This window comes from Tetrao urogallus, assembly GCF_951394365.1.
Source record: "Tetrao urogallus genome assembly, chromosome: 1".
Classification (NCBI taxonomy): Eukaryota; Metazoa; Chordata; class Aves; order Galliformes; family Phasianidae; genus Tetrao; species Tetrao urogallus.
The window spans coordinates 171,942,149-171,966,201 of record NC_136813.1 but is presented as its reverse complement, the minus strand read 5'-3'; the positions used below and the strand labels follow the sequence as shown (position 1 = coordinate 171,966,201).

General features: G+C 38.9%; 1 protein-coding gene across 1 annotated transcript in view; it reads left to right on the top strand.

The window, feature by feature from the left end:
• LOC306949129 (V-type proton ATPase subunit S1-like) overlaps nt 1-24,053 on the top strand; it is a gene marked incomplete at both ends in the record, with an annotated part of 51,307 nt that overhangs the window by 12,802 nt on the left and 14,452 nt on the right. Inside the window, 3 exons of the mRNA XM_079538899.1 lie at nt 1,177-1,370; nt 2,298-2,341; nt 7,626-7,711. Coding sequence (XP_079395025.1) covers nt 1,177-1,370; nt 2,298-2,341; nt 7,626-7,711 — 324 coding nt within the window. The remainder of the gene's footprint in view (nt 1-1,176; nt 1,371-2,297; nt 2,342-7,625; nt 7,712-24,053) is intronic.

Below are 24,053 nucleotides of genomic sequence, written 5' to 3'. Positions count from 1 at the left end.
ATGGGGCATCCACAACCTCCTTGGGCAGCCTGTTCCAGTGCGTCACCAATGTGTGAAAAGCTTCCTCTTAATATCTAACCTAAACCTCCCCTGTCTCAGCTTTAAACCATTCTCCCATTGACCTATCACTATTCACCCTCGTAAACAGCCATTCCCCTTCCTGTTTATCTGTTCCCTTCAAGTACTGGAAGGCCACAGTGAGGTCACCCTGGAGCCTTCTCTTCTGCAAGCTAAACAAGCCCAGCTCTCTCAACCTTTCTGCATAGGAGAGGTGTTCCAGCCTTCTGATCATCTTAGTGGCCCTCCTCTGAGCCTGTTCCAAGAGCTCTGCACCTTTCTTGTGCTTGGGGCCCAGGCCTGGACACAGTACTCAAAGTCGTTTCAGGCAGAGTTCCTTGTTTAGCTAAGCCAGTCTTCCGCTCTGCTTTCTTGACTTGTGATACAATGAGATTACATGCTTGTGGGCTTTTAAGAAGTGGTTCTTGAAAAGCAGCCAGCTGTCCTGGATCCATAAACCCTCTCAAGCAGATCCCCCAGGCACAATGTGAACTAGCTCCTTGGATGCTTAAGGTTTGCTCTCTTAGAGTTCATGGTGACAATTCTTGTGTAGATTCTAAAATATGCAGATTTATCTAATTAATAGTTACAGATTAGATATTTATCTGTACTGCGTGCTACACCACTAGCATGTACACAAAGAAAGGTAATTTGGTAGGTGAAGTATGACTCCCTACTAACTAGAGCTGATGGAATGTGAAGTTTCCAACATTGATGTTTTTCACCTAAGAGGCCATTTAGTTCCTGTGTGATGGCCCTCTGATGCCTCATCTTTTTGCCTTGTATTCTCCAGTACACTCTCCACCTTCTTCTTCAGCTTGAGAACTTCTACACCAGCTGCCTCTCCTTTTCTATTACACTCATGGAAAGGACAGTAAGATTTTGAGGTCACAGTGTGTCTTAAGCTTGCTCCAAAACAGTGCAGGAATAAGAGTGATGGAGATGTCAGTTCACTACACCTTTCCAGGAGCAGCCTGCAACCAGCATCAGGCTGGTGAGAGCTCATCTAGTGTTACCACACTGTTTTCTCACCTTGAGTGTTAAATGAAGGATAGAGAAAAGAAATAGTTTGTGATTAGTATTAACTTATTAAATAAACTGTCCGTAAATTTGTTACAGGAAATTCTTCAGTCTTCTCCTTCATCTTTAGTTTTGCCTGCTGTTGACTGCAAGGCTACCAGGGATCTCTTGAGCTTTCTTCAGGCATCAGGAGATTGGAATTTGCAAAACTTGACAAATCTTGATATCTCTCAGCTGGAAGTGAACACATCTAAACCAAACTTACTTGTAATTCAGCTACAACCACTTACCAGGTAGGACCTTGTCACAAACACATTCACCCAAATGTATGCAAGATTTTTACTGCTTTTTGAAAATATCTGTTGTATTCAGGAAATGTAAAAATCCAAAGAGTAGTTTACAGAGTTAACAAAGTTATTTTTCCAGCAAATGTGAATTCGGTGTTTTTTAATGTCCTCTGATGAGGTATAATAACTGAATTACATTGAGAAAGTCAGTCAGGCATTACTGTTTTGTCTGCTTCATTATATGAGAACAAAGGGACAACTAATAAACTAAATGGCAGCATACTTTAAGCAGAAAAGCTGTATTATTTTATGCAACATGTGATTAACCTGCTGAATTAATTGCTAGAAGACATTTCAGGGGTCAAAGAACTGGCAGGAAAGATAAACAAATAAACATCCAAGCATCCTAGAATTTAATATGAATAATGAGACTAGTTTTCATCAATCTTAAAGGAATAGGAAGCCTATAGAGCTTCCTGTTTCCTGACCTGTAACAACTGCTGCCTAATGGAGGCAGTCTGTCCCTTCAGGTGAATGCTAGTGCCTGACTGTTACCTGCAGGGCTATTACACTGCTGGGGGTTGACTGGTATAGAGCACTCCTGGTCACAGGGTGTGGGTCATGGAGCTGATCTAGATTAACAACCATCAAATGCAAGGAAATCTGGGGAGAGAGTGGTCAAAAGAAGATCAGTAATCTGTCTTCACTGCAGATAAGGAACTCTGAGGTTTTGGAGGAATCAGCTAAAGATGTGGTCCTCATATGAACTGCTTTGCAGAAGGAGAAGTTCATAAGGAGGAGATGAGAAAAAGATGAAAAAATATTGTAGTCTGCTGAAAGTGACATGCTGATTAGTATGTACCTGTATACATTTCTGATTCACACTGTTGTATAGCAAAAAAATTTAATTATCTTTCTCCCACTTCTTTGTAGTGATTTAAATGAGATTTCCACCCTGGAAGCAATTGCTGAAAATGGTAAGCAATATAGCCAGGACGTAGCAAACATTTCACCACTTAAGCCTGTTTTTGCTTGAACAGATTGTATTTCCTGTTTTTTCCAGATTTTGTTGTAATACTGTTTAAAGCTTTTTCTGCCATCTACGTACCTATAAGCAGCCAGTTATCATCCTGTTGAAGTACTGAGTAATTCAGAATCCACTGAAATGGATATATCTCCGTGCCCTGAAATGTGGTGATGATTCACCTCTGCCGTAGGCATCCCAAATCCCTGCAATGGGCATGGCACCTCCCACCAGATCAGGCTGCTCAGGGGCCCATCCAGCCCAGCACTGAACACATGCCAGGGATGAGGCACGCACAGCTTCTCTGGACAACCTATTTCTGTGCATCACCAGCCTCTGAGTAAAGAATGTCTTTAAAATATTTTAAATCTACCCTCTTTCAGTTTAAAACCATTACTGTTCAGTTCTTCCTTCTTGTCTCCAAAAACTTTGGCTTAATGTCAGCCTTGGCTAAACATTACCTTCTTTTTTATGGTACATTTTTTTCATCAGCTGCACAAGCACAAGAACAGGCCTCCCAGATCCTGCTTCAGGCTGCTTTTGTTTTGGAACAGTAAAGTTAATGGGAGAGCTTTGGAATGACTCAGGAACAGGCTATACCAGCTTTGTGGTTAGTTTCAATTACCTGCTATCAGGAAGAAGGTGTGTGGATTGTGGAAGATGTGCTGCTTCATATGACCAAGTGAAAAATCTTCACACTGTGTTCAGTTGCAGTTATGCTCTAGAAAAGTGATAGTGTGGGCTGAATTCTCATGTTCTGGCACATCTGCCAAATTGGCCATTGAACACTTGCTGAGTAGAACCTGCAGATATCATCAGCTGTAAGTTTTAAATCACATGCAAGCTGAGCTGCAGTTCCTTAAAGTTATCCTACTTGAAGTCTATGCAGTGGAAAGGACAGACTCGAGTGGGTCACTGCAAAACTGCCAGAGGAGGGTCCCAAATCATGTGGTCAGGCAGGCGTGGGTGTCCAAGCACTTGCTGCAGCATGAGCATAGCCATTTGCAGAATACTGTTGCCAGGACATGTGTCAAGGTCGTAAGGGCTTGCAAGGCCGTGAGTTATTGGTGTTTGTCATGGAGTGAGTGCTGCTAGCACTGTCTGGATAAGCAACCAAAAATACTGTGTGTCACATACCTGTAAGGTGACAAGAGAATTGTTAACCAGTACAATGCTGCTTGTAATTTTTGAACAGTATTAACTGTAAACCCATAGTAAATGAGGGCAGATCTCTATTATGCTGCCTAGAAGTTCACAAAGACTCTTATGTTTGTCACATCAATTTAATTCCTTTCTGCTGTAGAGGGTTTTAAAATCTGCTGTAATAAGACATCAGAGAAATCTCTCCTGCTGTTTTACTCACTGCAGACAGAAATCTCTGTCAGACAGAGCAAATGGGTTCAGATTCTGCCCAAAGGAAGTGTGCGGTCCTGAGCACTCTAGAAGCTAGAATAAGCAGGAGTTTTAGCACGTCATTAAAATGAGACTCATTACAAAATCCAAACTGGAATTCAGAATTCAAACCTGCTTAAACTTTTGCAGATTCAGAATTATTTCCAGTCTCTCCCTTCATACATGCATAGATAGACAGATATTGGGTAATTTCTATAAAACAGTTGCTAGAAATACTATTTCTTCCTCTCTTTTTTTTTTTTTTTTTTTTTTTTTTCATTGTAACAAGGTTTTTAGAGAATGGATCCTCCTTTGTCAGCCAGGCTGTACATTTCTTCTCGCTTTTTGCTTTTTGTGTGTGTGTGTGTGTGTGCGCGTGTGCTGCTTTCCAGTATTTCTTTCTTTCATTTGCATGAAATAGTTTGAGATTGTTACTCAGGTTTTGCCAGTTCTCCTAAATATTTCTCTGCACAGGAGAAGGTTGGACTATGCCTTATCAGTCTTACCTGTTGTGTGCAGTGTACCTCAGAATTAATGTCAAAGCTGCTTGTGACTCTGTGTGTAAGATGAAGCTCTTTAATTCTTTTGTGTGTATTCTTCTTTCTGCTCTGATTCTCAGTTTATCCCTTTTTCCACTCTCTCCTCTCCCATTCCCCGTCCATCTTGCTCTATTCTTTTCTTTCTCTCTTACCTGTAGTGTATATTCTTTATTTCTTGTTCCTTTTCTCCTTCCAGAACATTGCTTCTCAGTTCCTCTATCTTTTCCATCCATGTATAAAAGCATGCAACAAAAGTAAAGTAGATTAGAAATTAATAACAGCACTAATCCTGCAGTCCCTGGTGAAATTCAGGGGACATGCCTTCAATGAGACGGAAAGTTTTAATCCTTCCACCAGAGCATAGCATGCAATTAAGCTAACTGCAGAGAGTTATTCTGGACAAACTGTTTCACATTCATAGACCTACACAGTGTTTCTTTCATTCATACTGACTAAAATACCTGCAGTAATGCCACTCTAAAATCCCTCTAACATTAATATCACCATCTGGAGATGCCTCTTTTTCCACTACAGAAGGAGGCTGGATTAACTAATGTTCCTGTGTAGGCAAGCAGTTTCAGTACTTCAAGATAGAATGGACAAATCTTGACCATTTTTCTGGGAGATCTGCAAACACTTCATTAGCAAGGTATCTGGCTCGGGAGAATCTTATCACATACAAAGAAAGACCTATTTCAATTTTACTATGAATGAATGAAGAAATTTCCTCTAGAATCTTCCCAAAGGCCAAAGCTGTAGATTTTAGCAGTAACTATAGTTACATGTAGCTCCTTAGTGAAGCAAAATGTAAATAGTGTGTTATTTCATAAGGCAATCAGTTGTTTTAATGGAAGAAAAAAAACCCACAATCTTTCAATGCAGTATTTTTCTTCCTGTAAGTTCTGGCTGAGGCTGCTGAGAATTTCTGATGAGCTACTGTCAGTGCATGTAGATTTGCATACTAATCTACATTACGTAATTCCTTGGACAACTACACCCAGTATAATTTCACTAGTAGTGTATAGGCATTTGATTTTCTGACCAACTCTGTTTCTTATTTAATAGTAGATGTTTTTAATGATAATTTTTTAGAAGTAAACTTTTCACAGCTATGATTCTTGACTGACATGAGGAAATCAGCTTGCAAACAAGCTGTTATGCAACCTTACATAAAAAGTGATACTTATATTTTCACAAAAGCTACGCATTTTACTCAGTCAGGAAGCCATATTCACAAGTCAGATGGTTGTGATTTCCAGTTAGAGGCTTGTAGCTGGAGGTGTTCCCCAGGAGTCAGTACTGGGTCCCATCTTGTTCAGTTTCTTCACTGATGGCTGAATGAAGGGATAGAGTGCACCCTTAGAAGGTTTACTGATGACACAAATCCAGGATGAGTGGTTAACACACAAGAAGGCTATGCAACCAGTCAGTGATTCTTGAACAGGCTGGAGAGTTCGGTTGAGAGGAGCCTGATAAGGTTCAACATGGGCAAGTGTAGAGTCCTACACCTGGGGAGGAATAACCACCATGCATCAGTACAGTTTAGGGGCTGACCTACTGGAAAGTAGCTCAGCGGAGTACGGCCTGAGTGTGCTGGGGGACAACAGGTTTTCCATGAGCCAGCAGAATGCTCTTATGGCCAAGAAGGCCAGTGGTATCTTGGAGTGCATTAATAAAGCGTGGCCAGCAGGTCAGCGAATGTGATTCTCCCCTCTCCTCTGTCTTGACGAGGCCAGATCTGGAGTACTGTGTCCAGTTCTGGTCTCCTTGGGTCAAGAAAGAAGGGGAACTACTAGAGTGAATCCAGCAGAGGGCGACAAAGATGATGTTGGGCCTGGAGCATCTCCCATATGAGGAGAAGCTGAGTGACTTGTGACGGGGAGCTGTTTAGTTTAAAAAAGAGAAAGCTCAGAGAGGACCTTGTCAACATTACAAATATCTGAAGAGCAGAATTCAAGTGCATGGGGCCAGCAGTGGTGCTCAGAGACAATACAAGACGCAAAGGGCACATCTGAGCATGAGAAAAACTTCTTCACTTTGAGGCTGGTAGAGCACTGGAACAAGCTGTCCAGGAAGATTGTGGAGTCTGTTTCTCTGGAGATACTCAAAACCTACCTGGATGCTTTTCTGTGTGACCTATTCTAGGAAACCTACTTTAGTGGCTTGTTGGACTAGATGATCTCCAAAAAACTCTTCCAAACCCTGCAGTTATCGATTCTGTGAGTCTATGTGATTCTATAAGTTAAAGAGGTTTAAAAGGCTAATAATATAAGCTTCACTTCCAATATGTGAAAATAAAATATAATTTCTGTAAAGTGTAATGTCGTAATCTGAGAAACCTGCTTGTACAGACTGTGTAATAGCCATTCACTAGAATATTACATGGATGAGTAGTGGAATGGCACAGAAACAGTCTGTGTCAGTCTGTTGGCTTATTTCTTTCTGAATCCTAATGGCAATTGTAATATCAGTTTTTGAATCACAATTGTTATGTTCCTCATCATAAGTAGATGTTAATATTTCAGCATACAAGTTGAAAACATTTACTAATTCTAAGTATTTGTCACAACTACCTGTCATTTCAGAGCTAAAAGTGAATTTTCTGCACAGTTTCTTGGACCACACTGAAGGATCCTCTCTTCCTTATTTGATTTTCCTTCCTGTTTCAGAAATATGTCAGTGATTTCTATCTTGCTATCCACTGTAGTCAACAGCAAAATTTTCCATTCTGTACTCTGTTGAGAGTACAGAATCAGGCTTTAAATCCATTGAAGCAAAAATATTATACATATCATGTTCCAGGCTAAGTACTGCTGCTATTTTGAGGATTGCTTCTCAGTGATCTGTTGTTCTGTGTGCTTTGTAATTCACAGCTTGGTACTAGTTCAGCTTTATTAGTTATTTATTTATTAACTGGTCATTTGACTGACAGGATATGCATTGTGCTCTCATCTCTTGATGGATTTATTCTTCTCTTGCATTGAATTTCTCAAACTTCTGTGTTTCAGGTATTATTTTTCTTGTATTTACTTGTCAGCTTCAAAACTACATTTTCTGAACATCTACTTTTTTTCTGAATGTCTTTAACGTATTTGTTTTTGTATTGTCTCACTGGATTGTTCATTTATCAGGACACTGAACACGTCTTATCCCATTTGTACCTATTGACATATGAATGGTACTAGCAACTAAATTACATAAACTAAATAAGCTTAAACATCTAGCTCATTACTTTGCCGACTACTGTAGGATTATAGCTTCCTCAGCATACAGGATTTATTAAATTATACATGTTTCTATTTATAGATAAAATAATTGGAAGACTGACCAGGGATCTGCAGGAACGAGGGATTCATTTTTCAGTAATTTATACTGCAGTGAGACCTTCAAGGGTGAGTAATCTTCAGTGCCTAGAACTGTCAAGTGGTTGTCATCTAACAACTGAATGTTTACAGAAGAATGATGTAGCTGATTTTCAAGATTACACATGCAAGCAATCTGTATTATATTGGTTTTGACCAGAAACGACTCCGTGAGTCTTCATGTGCAATAGCTGTATTACAAAACTACTAAAATCATAGAATCATAGAGTCACTCAGGTTGGAAAAGACCTAAAAGATCATTGAGTCCAATCAGGACCTAACCATACTACCCTAACTCTAACAACCCTCTGCTAAATCGTGTCCCTGAGCAAAAAAAAGATCTAGGAGACTATATGTTTGCAATGTCTTTAGTTGTCCTTACAACTTATTTTTAGTGTCTATAATGTTTAACAGTTTTTTAATAGTTTTATAGTAAGTTTTATGTGAAGCATTATTAGGCTTTTTCAGGTCAGTAAAGATAGAACGTATTTAATTAACTGAAGGCTGCTAATTTAGTCATTTTTAAAGAAACTGGTTTCTTTAGTCAGTATTTATATTTACAACTGGAACACAAAGTTTCCACCACCATTGCTGATAGTCAGTACATCATGTATAGATCATCGTATCATGTTAACAGTAAGTAGCAGTGCAGAATAGTTACTTGCATTATCTGTTTTGTATGAATATGCAGTATTCACATTTTAATGTAATTAAATGACTTGAGGAAAACAAAATGCAGTTCACTCTCAAGAGAGGTGTAGGAGGGATGTGTTGTATCCCATAAAGTAGCCACTTTGAATGAAAATTGTCTCATCCAGTGGATAATACAACTGAGCTGCTAATACAACGCTTAGTTTAGTTTTTTAATTCAAGCTCAGGATAATGCCAGTTGAAAATACAGAAGTTATGATTTTCTTGGGTTTGGGAACAGGAAAGTAATTACTGAGATTGTCTAGATCTCCAGTGAGCCCTGCAGGCAGGATCTTGAGAAGATGGAGGGTTTTCAGGAGGGAATGCTACAAACACTATGAATTGTTTGTAGCTCAAGAATACCTAGAAAACCTGCTTTAAATGGTTCTGAGGTCTGTTTAGCTCACCCGAAAGAAGAGTAAGACTGCACTTCATAAATGATCCTTTTTTGTAAAGCCAAAATTTGTTATATTTCTCAAAGGTGTCCTGGGTTTGATCAGAAATAACTTGTGTTTTTGCAAGGAAATAGCATGTTAAACCTCTAGCTAAGAGTCAGAATAGTCCCTTCAGACTAGGGCAAAAGCTAATGCTATTGAAGAAAAACAGAACTTTCCTCAATCATCCATCCTGTAAACTAAGGCTACTTCCAGAGGCTTAGTTTTCAAGACCAGGGTTAGAACACATAGACAGCAGACCAAGCAGCATGGGGAAGCTCACACTGATACTCTTGTGATGTGCATTTCTTGTGGATAGGAGAGGGTAAGAGTTCTGGACTTCCAAACTCCTTGCTTTCTTTTTTATTTTTCAAATACTGCATTTTTTCTTTTAATGAAGATATGACAAAAATTATTCAGTTATTATGTCTTTTTACTCTTGAAATCAAAAGAGGCATGGCAATGGGCATTCTTAGCTGAAAACTGCATTTAGAACAATTAGAATGAAAAATACTTTTAATTAATGAAAGAATTGGTATCTAGAGAAGGAATTTTTAGAGTAATTTTATAAGTTTGTTGAATTTTAAAACTATGCAGATTTCAAAAGACTTTCTAAATTAAAATGACTTAGTTTGAGCAACTGAAGCACTTTTAAATAATTAAAGCAATGTATTTTAGATGTTCTGCATTTTAAAAGTAAGCAATTTAAACTTTTCTTAATTCTGTGAACTTAATATCATATAAAACTTTTGGAAGCATTTTTTATACAATTACTTTAAGTTATTGCAGTGCATTCACAGTTATCAACTTCTGTTCAGGGCTAGGGCAGTCAAAATGGAAAGTGCCTTTCAGGGTTCATCTGTCTGATTTGCATGTAACCTCTTCTTAGTATGTATTACATATCTTTGGTGTGCTTGAACTGTGGAAGATGTGAACTGTTTTGCACCCATATTTTAGAGGACTGATTCCCTCTGCTTAAACTGTAGGCACCATATTCAGTGATCTACCAATTACAGGGTCACTCCCAAGTGATAACCGAAAACTCAATATGAGAAGTAAAAGGCTTTCATTGTGTGGGAAAAGATTTCACATTACTCAGTACTTTTGAAAATCAATACCAATCATTTCCTATGAAAGATTTGCAATTGCTAACTGGGCTTTTTTTTTCCTGCTGATGAGGAAAATGAGCTTTAAGCATGACATTCTCAAGAATGAAGGAAAAAAAAAAAGATCTCATTCTGATGGGTTAAATTAATTTTATGCAATGAAGCTTCCAAACTCTGAGGTTGTGAGATATTTCTGTCTTGACAACTATACCTCTGCTGCTGGACAGTTACTGGCTTCATAGCATCTTCTTGTTTCGTCCATTCCTTCTTCCCTTGCCTAAAGCAAAGAAAAATAAATGTGAAAAACGCATATATTGGAAAAGATTCCAGACTGGTATTGGCTTTGCAGAAAGTGAATTAGTGAGAAAGGAAGCAAAACTCTCCGATGACTAAGTCCCTATTCTGATCTGATGAGGAAGAGCTGTTCAGTTTAGTCAGTAGCCACAGATCCCTTTGGGCTATCTTAGCTATCAGTTAATAACCCCAATGCATGAAAGAGATTTATTCCACCTGGTTCCTGTTCTGTTCCAGTTTCAGAGCTTGAAGCTGGGAGACAGAATTAAGACCTTGAAATAGAGTCTGTTTGAAACATGGAATGGTTTCACTGTTCAGTTGCTGCAGTATAACTGAGCTGCCTTCCTGCAACAAGGCTGCGTATCTTGTGACCCCTCTCAGATGCTTTGCCCTTGAGGCCTGGCTGAGTTGGGCTGGCACTGAGAGACTGGTTTGTGTCATCTAATTCTGGGCAAGTGAAATGTAAATGTCATCAACCAAGGCTCTATTCACAGTCAAAGGACTGACTGAAATGGTCCTTTTTATGGTGTATTTCTTTTGCCTCTTACAGATGATTGCTATAGGATGAGAGGAAATGCACCCTTTGTCTCTGACAAGCATAATGACAATCGACGTGCTTAGGTCAAGTTTCAACATAGGTGTTTAGTCGGGCAGCACTTGTTGAGTAATAGCTTTAGTATTGTTTTCCATTAAAAAACAGAAGTTTGTTTCAAGATCTGGGGGGTCTCTTTCCAAGACCTTTCTCATCCTTAAAACTCATTTGGTAGCTTAGTTTCTCTGGGAGAATCATCAGAATCCCCCTCCACAGTCCCAGTTCCATTCTTGAATCAGGAAGTCATCTTCCCTCCAGAGGGATCATTTCCTTTCTTCCTCAGTTCCTGTGAAGACTGAGATGCTGGGAATGGTGGATGCTCTCATCTGGAGAATCAGGACAAGGAGATGTGCTGGCCTAAAGTGCTGTGCACTGGTGTCTCCAGTTGGAGCAGGGAGTTCTTTCTTGTTTCTGAACTCCCTTAGAATTGTAGCGGAGGAGGATGGGAAGAGCTGGGATTCACTCTATCTACTGATAGACTGTGCTACATATCTCTGTTGGTGTGTCACCACCAAATCTTGTTCACCAAGGAAATTACTTCCGTGTTTTCTCATGAAAGCTTACAGAATTCTCATGCCAGTGTCATAAAGGGACTACAATCAGGTTTAGCTTACTTTGAGTCTTGAATGTATTAATTTTAGTGGTTTTGGGAGCTGTGGTCAAAGTCACCCCTCCTTGTGCTGACTTCCAGCTAATTTTTTCGGCTTATGTTTGTAAGCATGACATTGCTTGTTCTGTTGTAACTGGAATGGTTAGAAGACTGTGGTGACTGAAAGGTAGCCCTCAAATTTTGAATCTCATGATGTTTCCCATCCTTCAGGTCTTTGTGTTGTCCATGTCAGGTTTTAACAAGTTTGCTTCTGAAACTTCTGCAAGACAGTTTTATAGTTTCCTAGTTGGATTGAATTCTGAAGAGATGAATATTGCCAACGGGAGGTTTATGGCTACTTCCCAGCTGATGTTCATTTTGTGACGCCACTTTTTACGGATGCATTGTGAGGTGCTGCTCAAACCTCCTCTACTGCCTCCACATTTTCAGAGAGTTGCATCTACCGTGGGCTTTTGACTGCTTCACCGTATGAGCTGTCAGCTGTAGATAGCATCTAAGCTTCTTGCGTCTTTGGTCCCACGAAGAGACAAGCAGTCTGAACTACAAAAGCAACCATAAGTAACATGGGCAGCACAAATGCTTGACTCTTCAGAAAGTTTCTTGAAGGTGTAGATTCTCAGGTGATACAGAAACGAGCCTTGGTTTAAAAAGAGTTGGAAAAGGTTTTATCTTTTTTGGCAAGCATCTGTGGTTGTATTTTCTTTGTTTCTGCTTTTTACCTACTGCATTTTTTTTCAAGTGCATTTTGCAGTGCTGCATCTTCTACTGGCATGCAGCTGCTCTCCTTCTTTCACCATGCTGAGGAGACTAAACACTGCAACCCCACTGACTTCACAGCTTCTGATTAATGAGGTGCTTTAAATTGTTAAATATAATGAAACATTATAATGGGAGCTTTTCTGTGAACCAAATGTTGGAAAAGTGCTTATAATACCACTTACTGAAGTTGGGGTTGTAGGGTAGATGCCCTCATGCATCATTAAATAGGGGAAGAATCTTAATCATTTACTTTTGTGTTTTTCACATTCGGAAAAGCAATTATAGATTGACTTAGTATAATAAAGCATTAAGGCTTCCAACATAAAAGAAGAAACACATGAATTCTTCATCCTTAAGCCTTCTCTCTCTTTATAATTCCATTATAATAAAAAATAAACTTTAACTTATAGATGAATATGTGCTTAATTATTTCCAGCTAACTCATTTTTTTTCAACTTAGATGAGGTAGAGTCTTTTTAAATAATTACAGAAGATCTGCTTAAAGCTGGTTGAAGCCAGTTATGTGTTGCTTTAGACCAAAAAAAAAGAACAAAACATTTAGCCAAATTAGTGTGGAAATTCAGTGCTAGGGATGTGAAAAATTCTAGCCAGAAATTCTGTATAATTTGTTCCATTTGTTAGTGGGGAACTGCAAGGTAGTGTTTTACCTTTAACTCTAGACTCTGCTACTGTTGTGTAGACATCAGTGTTAATAACTTAATTTAAACATATTTTGCAAGCTTTGCTTCCATTTTATTTTTATGTTTATATATATAAGTACATTGACTTCACTGAGAAATGAAAGGCAGCACAGAACTAAACTATTACTCTTATCTGACGATTATAGTCTTTTATCTTTTCAGTTTCTAACTTTTAAGATACAGGCGGATTCCATGGAAACAATATTAGAAATCTTCAGGGCATCTGAAATTAAGGACCAAGAAAACTGGGATGTCTGAAAAGAAAAAGCCAGAAATTTGTAAAATGTAGATTGAAGAACTGCCAAGAAAACTCGTAAAAATACATTAATCTACAGTTAGAGGTCATCAAAATGATAATCAAATAAAAATTAAGTCTAATACTAAAATAAAATAGGATAAGTGGAATACATAATAACAAGCAAGCATACTGATATAGCATGTTGGCAGCATGTTAAAAACTTTGTAGAAGGAAAATATCAAGATAGAGATGTTTTTGGAATGACAGATTGGCAAAGGACAGCTTTTTAAAGTTTGAAATCAGGAGAGACAGATAAGTATTCTAGGATTTCCTGTAGTGTTTTAGAAGACAGGTTGTACATAGCATCCAGCTGATGTGATTTGAATGTAAAGTTTTTTAATCCTAAAACTGAAACAGTTCATGTATCTGTGATGCAGTCAGTTGCCCAGTTATCCTCTAATTATGTTGACTGATTCTTAGTTAGAATGCAAACTGTTCAAACATAACATATTAAAAGTTCAAACTAAATGTATAAAATTGTTTTTGAAAGATCACCTCTTTCCCCTTGCACTTCTCCTCAAATAAAACTGTCCCAAATTTCATCATGATTAACCATAGAGTGGAAGACTGTTGAAAGTAATAAAACTGTTCTTCAAAAAGTGAACATCTTGTATGCGTACAGAAAATGGGAAGGAATGTAAATTCTTGCATGATAAGTGTGAAGTTATAAGGCAGATGTTCTTAGAAATAATGTACAAAAGATATAAAATACATGGAAGTACTGTAGGCAGGAATGCTTTCAGAGAGTATTGGTTCTAATCAGAATGAAGAAATCTGAAAAGTAAGTGACAGTACAAAGCCAAGTGAATCTCTGTGTTGATAATCTTGGTGATGGAACACAGAGAGGTTCTCACTTCGAAGACTTTTTCAATAATCATCCAGTCTCTTCTGTAGTTACTGAGCTGGTAGAATAGATTTCAGAATAAATAAATAAAATAGTTTTGTATCAGAAAAGTAAGGTAATTTTCACCTGGGTTCTAAGAAAAATAAAATAAGGGACTGCCGAACTATGATTTCTAATGACTAAATTATTCATTATAATTTATATAACACATATATGTACTTACATGCTACAGGAGCTGCCTGGTATTACATGTTTTTTTAAAAGAGGTTCCATATTTCTGGAGAATACAACCAGGAAGCCTATCTCCTGTAATGGTCAAGCTGGCTAAAATATAGTAGTAATTATGTGGCTACAAGAGGACAATATAGAATGGATTCAGCATTCTTTGAGATGCATGATATACATAGGAGGAGTAATCCTGTTGCTGCAGTAAAAAATGGGGTTACTTGAGAGCAGAAATAAAAAGAAAATAATTGAAGGTAGGAATCATGGATAAAAATAAAGGATCGGTGTTTATAATGGGGAGTAATTATCAGTGGAATTACATAGAGATGTGCTGTTCCTCAGAGACACTATCAGTATGGAAGGGGGCCAAAATCTAAAGGCACTGCAGTTTGTCGATGTACTGATGAGTTAGAGAAACAACTCACAGCATTGTGTTACTGTATGATAAAATGACAGATGAAATCCAGTGTACTGGAAAGTAACACACGAGGAAAGCCTTAAATGTGCACATTTCACTGTGGTGAGAGGCTGCTATTTCTCAGAAGAGAGATTATGGTGTGACTGTGGGCGCATCTCTTGGAGCATCACAGTGCTCAACACTGAGAATAATAGCAAGCAGAAAGTTAGGAATTGTTTGGAAAGGAAGAAAGTAAAGCAGTAAGCGTCATTTATTTTACTATGTAAGTCCTTGGTGAGTGCAAGTCTGTGAGTGACATAGCACATGAAATTCTGGCCACCCCATCTCCAAAGGGATATATTAGAAGTCTGTACCAGACATAAATATTTCATCTAGAAAAAGCAACTGTTCAAGGAGAAATAATAAATAAAAACACCAGTAGCATGGAGAAGTTAAACAGGAAATAATTATTAACTCTCTCTGTCTACTGTTGATGATGATCAGAACTTACAGACTGCAATCAGGAATTCAGGAGCATCAAGTTCCTTAAAACAAACAAAATAAACTGATTTTCACATTACTTATCTTTGGATGACAAGAGTATGTAGGTTGCTCTGAAAGTAATGCCTCCTATTTATTTCCGTGGAAATTACAACAGATAAGAAGAGCACAGTAACCCAGTAACAGAATTTGATCAAGCAAATTCTCAGCTACAAAACACTATTTTTTTGGCCAGCAATGAACAAGAGCCTGCATTCTGCGCTCGTAAAAATCTGCACCAGTGGAGGTGACCCACTGTCACTGCTGCTGAAATGCACCATCCACTGCCTCACTGTGCTCACATCCACTGTATGGTCTCAAAAAAAATTCAGCAAGCGTCAATTAATGGCATGAAGGAATGCAATGACAACTCTGCTCCATTGGCGCTTCCATGTCAGACACCATTTTGTCAGACTGCCCCTCTGCTGCCATCTGTCACACAGCAACAACATGTAATGGAGTACTGGCAGAAAGGTTCAGCCTCTACTACCGTACCACCAACGTCCACCTCTGACTTTGTTGACCAACATAATAAAAGATGAGGCATTGCTTTCAAAGCAGCACTTGAACATTGCTCTCTGTGATTTGGTAAACTAACAGAAGAAAGTCAGGAAGGAAGGAAGGATGGAAGGAAGAGCCCATGTTCATTTAAAATGTAGCCTTCAACTCTGAAAGTCTCTATTGCAAGATGTCAGGAATCAAGGAGGGTATACTGGGATAATTGTTTTTATGTAATTTTTTCTTATTCTTCATCATCCAATTATGATCAGTAGCACTGGAAGGGAGGTTGATGGACCTTTGATCACACAGACTGTGGCTGGTTTTGTGTCGTTACCTGGTGATGGCAGGTTGGGATATTCACATAGCATTTCTCTGTAACAAGGATGTAAAAGGTAATATGTAACATATTTAACTAGCCAGAAGAGGCAGCCAACAGACTAAAAAAAGCTCTGCAAAAGGAAGTTTACGGACTTTCCTTCTCACGCTTGCCTGTGGACATTGAGGTTCACATGCACAATCTTCAGAGGTAAACGTGCATTCCTATTTTGAAGAAGTGAGAGATTAGAAATGGGAAACCAATCCCATCCACCATGAGAATCACAGTGTTGGTGTCTCCTCACAGTATATTCCTGTGTCTGAAGAGCAAGGAGTTCTGTGCTGTAGGACAAGAATGCTCATGCCTGTGGTTGAAGCACCAACCAGCACTTCCCATGTTCCTTTCCTCTGTAGGAAGTTAAAGCAGAAGCTTTTGTATCCTGCATCATTTGATTTCTGGTGTTGTCTGTGCTAAAGAGAGCTATTAGAAAGACAACGACACCCTTCACCAGCACGTGAGAAAAATTTGCCAACAGTCAGTAAGATGCATATATCCCTGATATCCCTGGAAGTTTTTGTGATCTAATGGTTAGAGGCAGTTTAACAAACCTCTAAATCTTAGTGCATCCAATCTGTAACACAGTTAAAACTAATTAGAAGAAATTTGAATTGTTTCATTTTCATTTCTTCTGGCATATTGTATTTCATCGTTCCCTTCATTTTAGAAGTTAATTTATTCACTTTATATAGTGCAACAGAATGTTACAATTTTAAAAATTCAGTGTTTTTTGGTAGGGAGACATTTTGTGGAGCAGTTCTAGATATTTGTGCATGTACTAGTTGTGTTTTCTCTCTTACCCTGTCTGAGATCTACTGAAGTATTAGATTTGATCCAAAGCCATCACCTAATGCCCTTCTGCCCTTAGAAGCAGGCAGAAGGATAGGCCATCATTACTCAAGCATAACCATTGTACATACACAGCTATTACTTCTTAAGTTCAGCATGCACACCTCTAAAATTAGAGGAGATGATAATTAATAATGAAGCATTTTTATGACTTTAGCAGAGAAGTATGTCCTTGCTTGATGGGTAGCTCTACTGAAATGCTCTCTCTGAAAGTTAGTTTTATTAAATACTACAGGCTTTTCCATAAAAATCTATTCACCTGGAACTGCATGCAAACCTTTATTCACAAAGATTGTACATTAGAGCGTTAGCAGACAAAGCTACAAATTAGATCAGGTCAGTAATAAAATACTGCCTGTTACAGAAATGCCTGTGTAGTGGAAGTTTTTCCTTTCCGAGGACCATGCTTACTTGTGCCTTGTAGCTGACAGCATTGGATTCAGTAGAATTTCAGTCAGATAATAAATGGTATCTTTCTTGCTACCGTTTCGGCTTAGAAAGTTGTCAAACTTGGAAAACAAACAAAAAAAAGACAAGGAACCCATACTTTTCCTGCCAAAATGCCATAGGCATCTTGTTTAATTTGTTAATGGAGGCATTATTGTAAAGTGGTACCTGACATCAGATTTAATATTACATGGCATGTTTTGTTCTGTCCTTGTCATTTTTCTAAAACCTCAATGTTTACAATTTTAGCCACTTTGCAGCTGTTCTTCTCTGATGGGATTTCTGTTTTAACTCAAATGATTGAGTCATTTCACAGATAGATATTTAATGATTCATAAGCAGCAGCATCCTCTGTTTTAGTGTGGTACAGCATATAAGCTAAACCCCTGATATTCTAACAGCAAGATAGCTCTGCCTCTGGGGCTTTCAGATGAAACACTGACAAAATCCTGGAACAGAATAAGGAGAATTTCTTGCCTTACGTTGAGCAGGACTATTGCAAGTCCTGAGTTTGCAACAGTGAAGAGGCAAAGTAGGATATAATATTCATATCCTACTTTGCCTCTTCACTGTTGCAAACTCTTACCTTCTTCTCAGTATATGCGTTCTTTATGAACCTAATTATCTTCCTTTTGACTGCTCCACAGTTCTTCTCAGGGTGTGAACTGCCATCAGGAGCAATTGGTGATTGGACCAAATCCCCAGACAGGCTTGGAATTGTCTGGGTAGGGGGTAAGAACAGTGCTAGGAGTGGGGTTACTAAAGCGACCTCTCTGTAGTGCTGGAAGGGCATTGGTCTTTTGTTTTCTGATACACCTCACCGTGCAAAGTTCAGTTTTTCAAAGTTTATCAAGGTGTGTTGAAGGTCAGTAACTAACAGCCCCAGAGGGGGCAGTTACAACCAACTGCTGGCAGTGCTTGTATGGGCTGGAAAGTGGCAGGAGATGAAGGAAATTATGAAGGTGAGATGGATAATGCAGGCTTAGTTGTGTTAACTGGGTGAATTGACTAAGTTTTGATGGAAATACAGCTTTTTGAGGCAAACCTGTAATGATTCATTTAAGTTTATCAAGAAAAAAAGGAAGTGTGCTAATCTTCTAACATGCATGGCTCTTAGTTCTAAGATAAGCTTTTTCTAGACTTTCTGATGTGGATTTCATTTATATATATACCTTCCAGCTACACGCAACTGTCAGAAAAAATTAAGTGGATCACTGAGTATAAGAAAACAGAGTAGAAAGTAAACACTTTTTAATTGATTTTCTGTAAAAAAAAATGCTTGTTTCAGCTTCCATGTTCAAAAAAATATGCAGTTTGCTTGAATTATTGGCCTTTGCCTTTTGATTCATCAAAACTAGACAGACAGTGCCAGATTCCCCTCACAAGTTCCTTCACTGCAAGTTCTGAGTTTCTCCGAAAGAGTTGTGACAAGCAGATGGAGATGCTGGAAGCAAAGAGTGTCATTGTCACATTGAACACAGTATTTTTATAGGGACCATCTGAAAAACATACCAGTATTTGGACTTTCATTCATTACAGACAAACCCAAGGAGTAGTAAGAATAATATGTAAATTTTAAAGCAAAAAAATAATTTCATTGAAGTGTAAGTAAAAATGTAAGTGTTGCATATAATACTATCATACTGTCCACATCTCTTTCTTCAGTTAGGAGATAGGCTTTCCTGTTTTGCAGATTAGTCATCCAAAGTGCTATGGGCTCAAAATTTTAAGTGGAGGAAAAGAAGCACTTATGGATGTTCATGTTTCTAATTCTCCTGTGATTACTTTACACTGGAGAAAAAAAGAAGTGTTGGCAACTCTTCCAGCCCTAGTAGTGATGCATTTTACCCTGTCTGCATATTTCAGTGATGTAGCCCACCAGACCCCTGTCTAATCTCAGTCCAACCTTCATTACATATCTTTCTTCTTCCTGCAGCAGAGACTCTTCATCCTTTTTCACATCTCCCATGGCAACTTGGATTCTATATACAGATATAAGAAAGTGGGGAAAATAGTTAGATGGAATGGGTATTCCCCGTAGCAGTCTAAGACTAATGTAAAATTTGCAGCTTCTTTTATCGATATAGCAGAATTGCCTGAGATCAGGCTGGAGATGTTGGCATCAGCATATTGCTTGAACAATAAATCTGGTAGATTCTTTGCAGGATTAAATCTAGGTTATATAGAAATTCTCTGTACTTTCCCCCCCTATTTTGTATTCAAGTTTAAAAAATTTGGTTAGCTAAAATGATTCAAGTGAGTTTTAACAATTTGATAGATGACCAGGACATTGTTTTCATTGGAATAATTGCATTTGGGGTGGTTGTCATAAGTGAAATATAAGTGGTGAATTTAAGTGTTGCCGTTCTTTCCAGTGCTACATACTCTGTTTTACACATATTTCGTTGTACTGTTTCATACATGCTATGTTTTACTTTCTAAAATCAAGAGTTTTTTTATGGACCAGTTCCTGTTCTTTCAGAAGTTAGCTGAAAAAGTGTAGTATAGAGATCATTTAAAAGTTGTAGCAATAAAATAACAGGAAATACTGCAGTTTCCTTCAGAAAAATTGAGACTACTCTGGTGTTTGTGGATATGCTTGTTAGCCTATGTACACAAAACGTTCCATGCCTCATTTTAAGGACTTTTAAATGGAATGATCATCTCAAGTGCTGCATCTCAGCGCATTTCCCTGCTCTGGGTTCTGGTAAGTGCATGGCTGGCCAGAACCATGGCTAACTATGGTTCTGGTGGACTAGCTCATTCACCTCTGCACCATATTAAACTGCACAGGCTGGCCATGCACTTGGTAAACATAAGTAAGAAATCTTGTACAGCCCAGTGCTGCAAAAGGACAGACCTATGAAGAAACACATCTAGCCATAAACATACGGAATAACACTGCACATTATGTTTGTACAGGCCACTGAGCTGAGCAGTTATATTGCAGTTCTATTGTCCCTTCTAACCAGAGATATCAAAACGTCACAACAATGCTATCAATTATAGAGCCTTATCTCTTAGAGTCAGGTTTATACTTTCACTTTTCCTATGTCCCAGCCTCACTTTTGTGAAGAATTCTGGGAGATGAGATGCAGAATAGCAGATCGTAGTCCCTGAGCTGTTTGCGTTGCTAATAGAAGCATTCATGGTTGGTGAAGGAGGCATCAGGTGATAATGTGAACCAGTAAGCTTGGTCATATATCCCGCAAGGCACTAAAGTGTTAGTAATCATTGTTAATAAATGATTGCCATTGATATAATAACCTCATTTCTGTGCATTCTTTTTTTTCCCCTGCTCTGTGAGAATATTAATAAAAATGTGAAAAAGAAGCTAAGAACTCCACTGAGCAAAAGGACGCGCTACTCAGTTTTATTCACATGTCTTGATTAGGCTTACAGCTGCTTTACAAAGGTGTGAAATGGCATGCAGTTCACTTCAGAGTGCTAGCTTCAGTGGTGTAATGAATTCCTACCAACTGCTGAACTGGAAAGGAAAAGGAGAAAGTAGGATTATATCTTAGAATTTTCACTTCTCTCTTTTTTGGTGAGGAGCCCATTCCATTTTCAGCAATGCTAATTAAACTTGCTTTGGAAACAGGATTCCAGCGACCACTTAAAGCTCCTTCTGGTCCTTCTGCAAACACCACTAGATCTGTGTTCTACACTAGCTCTGTGTTCTACATCTAGATCCAACTGAAGATCCTTGCAGCCAGCTGGGATAAGAATGAGATTTCTGAGTAAGGAGTTGTCTGCTTCAAAGCATGTTTTTGATCTGCTGAATCCCATTCTTCCATGAGCCAGCCTTCTACACAGTGCACTTGGATCTTCATACTTTGTGTAATTCTTTCTGCATACATACATATGTGAACATTACAGGCAACCAAGTCCATACTTACCCCACGTATTGTTATAGTTCACTGTCTCGCTCCAATTTAAAGGAGGGAGATGAGGTTCTTTTAGTATCTGTATACCCAGCATGAGATTAAGAAACAACGGTTCAAATGTTGGTCCGACCAGTTTATTCTAAATCCTAATCAGGGAGACAGGGAAGGGAAGGAGGGCGATAGAAAAGGTAGGAAAGAAGCAAGAATCGCGTGAAGTGGGATAGTCACCACCAGGAAACAGCAGTGGTCCTGTTGCACAGCGTTTGAAGGTCTGAAGCAGACACAGCAGGGGGGGAGAGCAGCAGTGTGGCTGGCCTTGGGCAGCAAGCAAATAGCAAGAAGAAGTCGCAGAGCCAATCCTGGAGGAAGCAGCAGCACTCCGATAGCAGGCCCAGGAGAGTCCGTCAGCATGCAGGAATTCTGTAGTGAGGAATCTGATGGCAGATACCTTTGTTCTTCAGCATCGTGGTAGAGCGCAGAGCAAGTCCAGGAGGGAGAGAGGCAGGTCGTGAGGCTTCTCATGGCAGAAACCTCTTCTTCATGAGAAATCTGTTGCCAGAAAATCTAAACCTCGTGATTGTAGGTCCCCATTTTATCCATTTTATCCATTTTTCTGCCTACATTACATCCCTGGGTGCTTGAGCAGGGATGAGCTGAGATGGCCATGATCCTTGAGATAAGTCCACACAAAAGACCACTTCACGGCCATTAAGCTGCAGCTCATCTCTCTCTCGTTGCCCCTGGCCTTGTCCATCTGTGTCCCTCAGACAAAGGATCTTGCAGCCATTGCCCAGGACTTGTCCATCAGTGTTCTCCAGACAAAGGATTTCTCAACCCTTGCCCAGGACTTGTTCATCTGTGTCCCCAGCAAGCTTTGAGACACTGATTGTAAGAGAATAATATGCTTAGATTTTGCATTAGATGATATTTCTTTTAAAGTTTGTTTCTCCTGTTACTTGTTACTTAGAACAACTTTTCTGTAAAGTGTTTCCCTGAAGAGAAGCATGTTACCAGCCTGCTAGCTTGTTCTGTGTGTTTTGGTGATTCTGGTCAGTTTGAAGCTTTTATTTAGGAAAAAAATTGTTGACAGGAAGTGTGCCTGAGTAAAAAATGTAAGGACTTGGATCTCTCAATCCAAAGTGCTTACTCTAGTTTATATATGGATGGATGGAAATGGATTTTTCTGAACCAAGTTTCTAAATGTTTACAAATCTACGCAGTGCACATTTTTACCTGTTTTATTCTGTTGGTAACTATTTTGTCTTTACCTCATGCTGTTGGCACTGAAAAGATGTAATGTGGAAGGAAAGAACAATTTGAAAATTTAGTTTTGTTTCTGATAACACCAGCACATGCAATTACTTGGGATTTCTGCAGTTTTAAGATATGTAAGCTTTACTGAATTAATATGCAAGTTGTAAAATATCAGGTGATCTAAGTATGGATAGAAACTTCAAATTAGAAAAACCACCTTGAAGTTGTGATACCCTGCTGCCTTCAAAAGAGATAGTTAAAGGAGCAAGAAAGGTTCATTCAAATGAGCTTCTGGTAATTCCTGATAAGCTAGACATCTCTACTGGAAATGTTCAGAAGATTCTGAAAACAGACATGTCACCCAACAAACATTCCTGGTAAAAATGCAGTTTAAACATCAGTTCAGCTGCAGCAGCACAGAAATGTTATCTCTGTCACTTTTAGTAATAAGGAATGAATGTCAAAATTAGTTGCAGGTAGGTGAGATAATTTGCAACTGAGTATGAAAGAGTGTAGTTACTCCATCAAAGTTTGCATTTGAATTTGAACTTACTCAAAATCTTTTGCTACTTTGAACCAAGTTCTTTTTTTGTTTGGTACTATTTCTGATTTAATGTCTGTATAGGTGATGGACAAACATGGATCTGAGAGTTCGCGCATTGTATTGGTAGGTTAATTCATACTGAGTCACAGAATTTCAGGGATTGGAAGGGATGTCTAGAGATGGTTGAGTCCTACCTCCCTGCTCTGCTAAAGCAGGTTCCCTGCAGTGGATTGCACAGGAAAGTGTCCAAAATATCTCCATAAATGGAGACTCCACAACTTCTCTGGGTAGCCCGTTACAGTGCTCTGTCACTGTCATTGCAAAGAAGTTCTTCCGTATATTTGTTGGAACTTTCCATGTTGCAGTTTTTGGCCATTGCTCCTTGTTCTTGCCTCATCCAATTGCCTCTTGCACTTTAGATATTTATAAACATTTATCAGATCCACTCTTGGTATTCTGTTCTCCAGGCTGAACAGCCCCACGTCTCTCAACCTCCTCTCATACCGGAGATGCTTCAAATCCTTTTGTCATCTTTGTTGCCCTCTGCTAGGCTCTTGTTATCATTTCCCTGTCTTTCTTGAACCTAATAGCCCAGAACTGGATGCAGTACTCTGGATGCCTCACCAGGACAGAGTATAAGGGGAGGATCACTTCCTGCTAGCCACACTCCTTTTTAATGCACCCCAGGATGCCATTGGCCTTCTTGGCCAATTCAAACGGTAGGAATAACAAAAAGCAGTTAAAAAAAATATGCAGTTTGTTTAGTAGGTAGGAAATTATGTGCTAACAATGTGGGGCCTCTATCTTTTGAAGTACAGGAACCCAGGCTTTGAACATTTTGGAGGAAGCCTTTCACATCATGCCTCCTGGTCTAGTATTTATGATGTCTACATCTTTAGATGACTTAGGACAGAATCATACAGAAGCACAGAATGGTTGTGGCTGGTAGGGATGTCTGGGTCCATCTGCACCAACCACTGCTCCATCAGGGACACACAGACCAGATTGCCCAGGTGGCTTTTGAAGA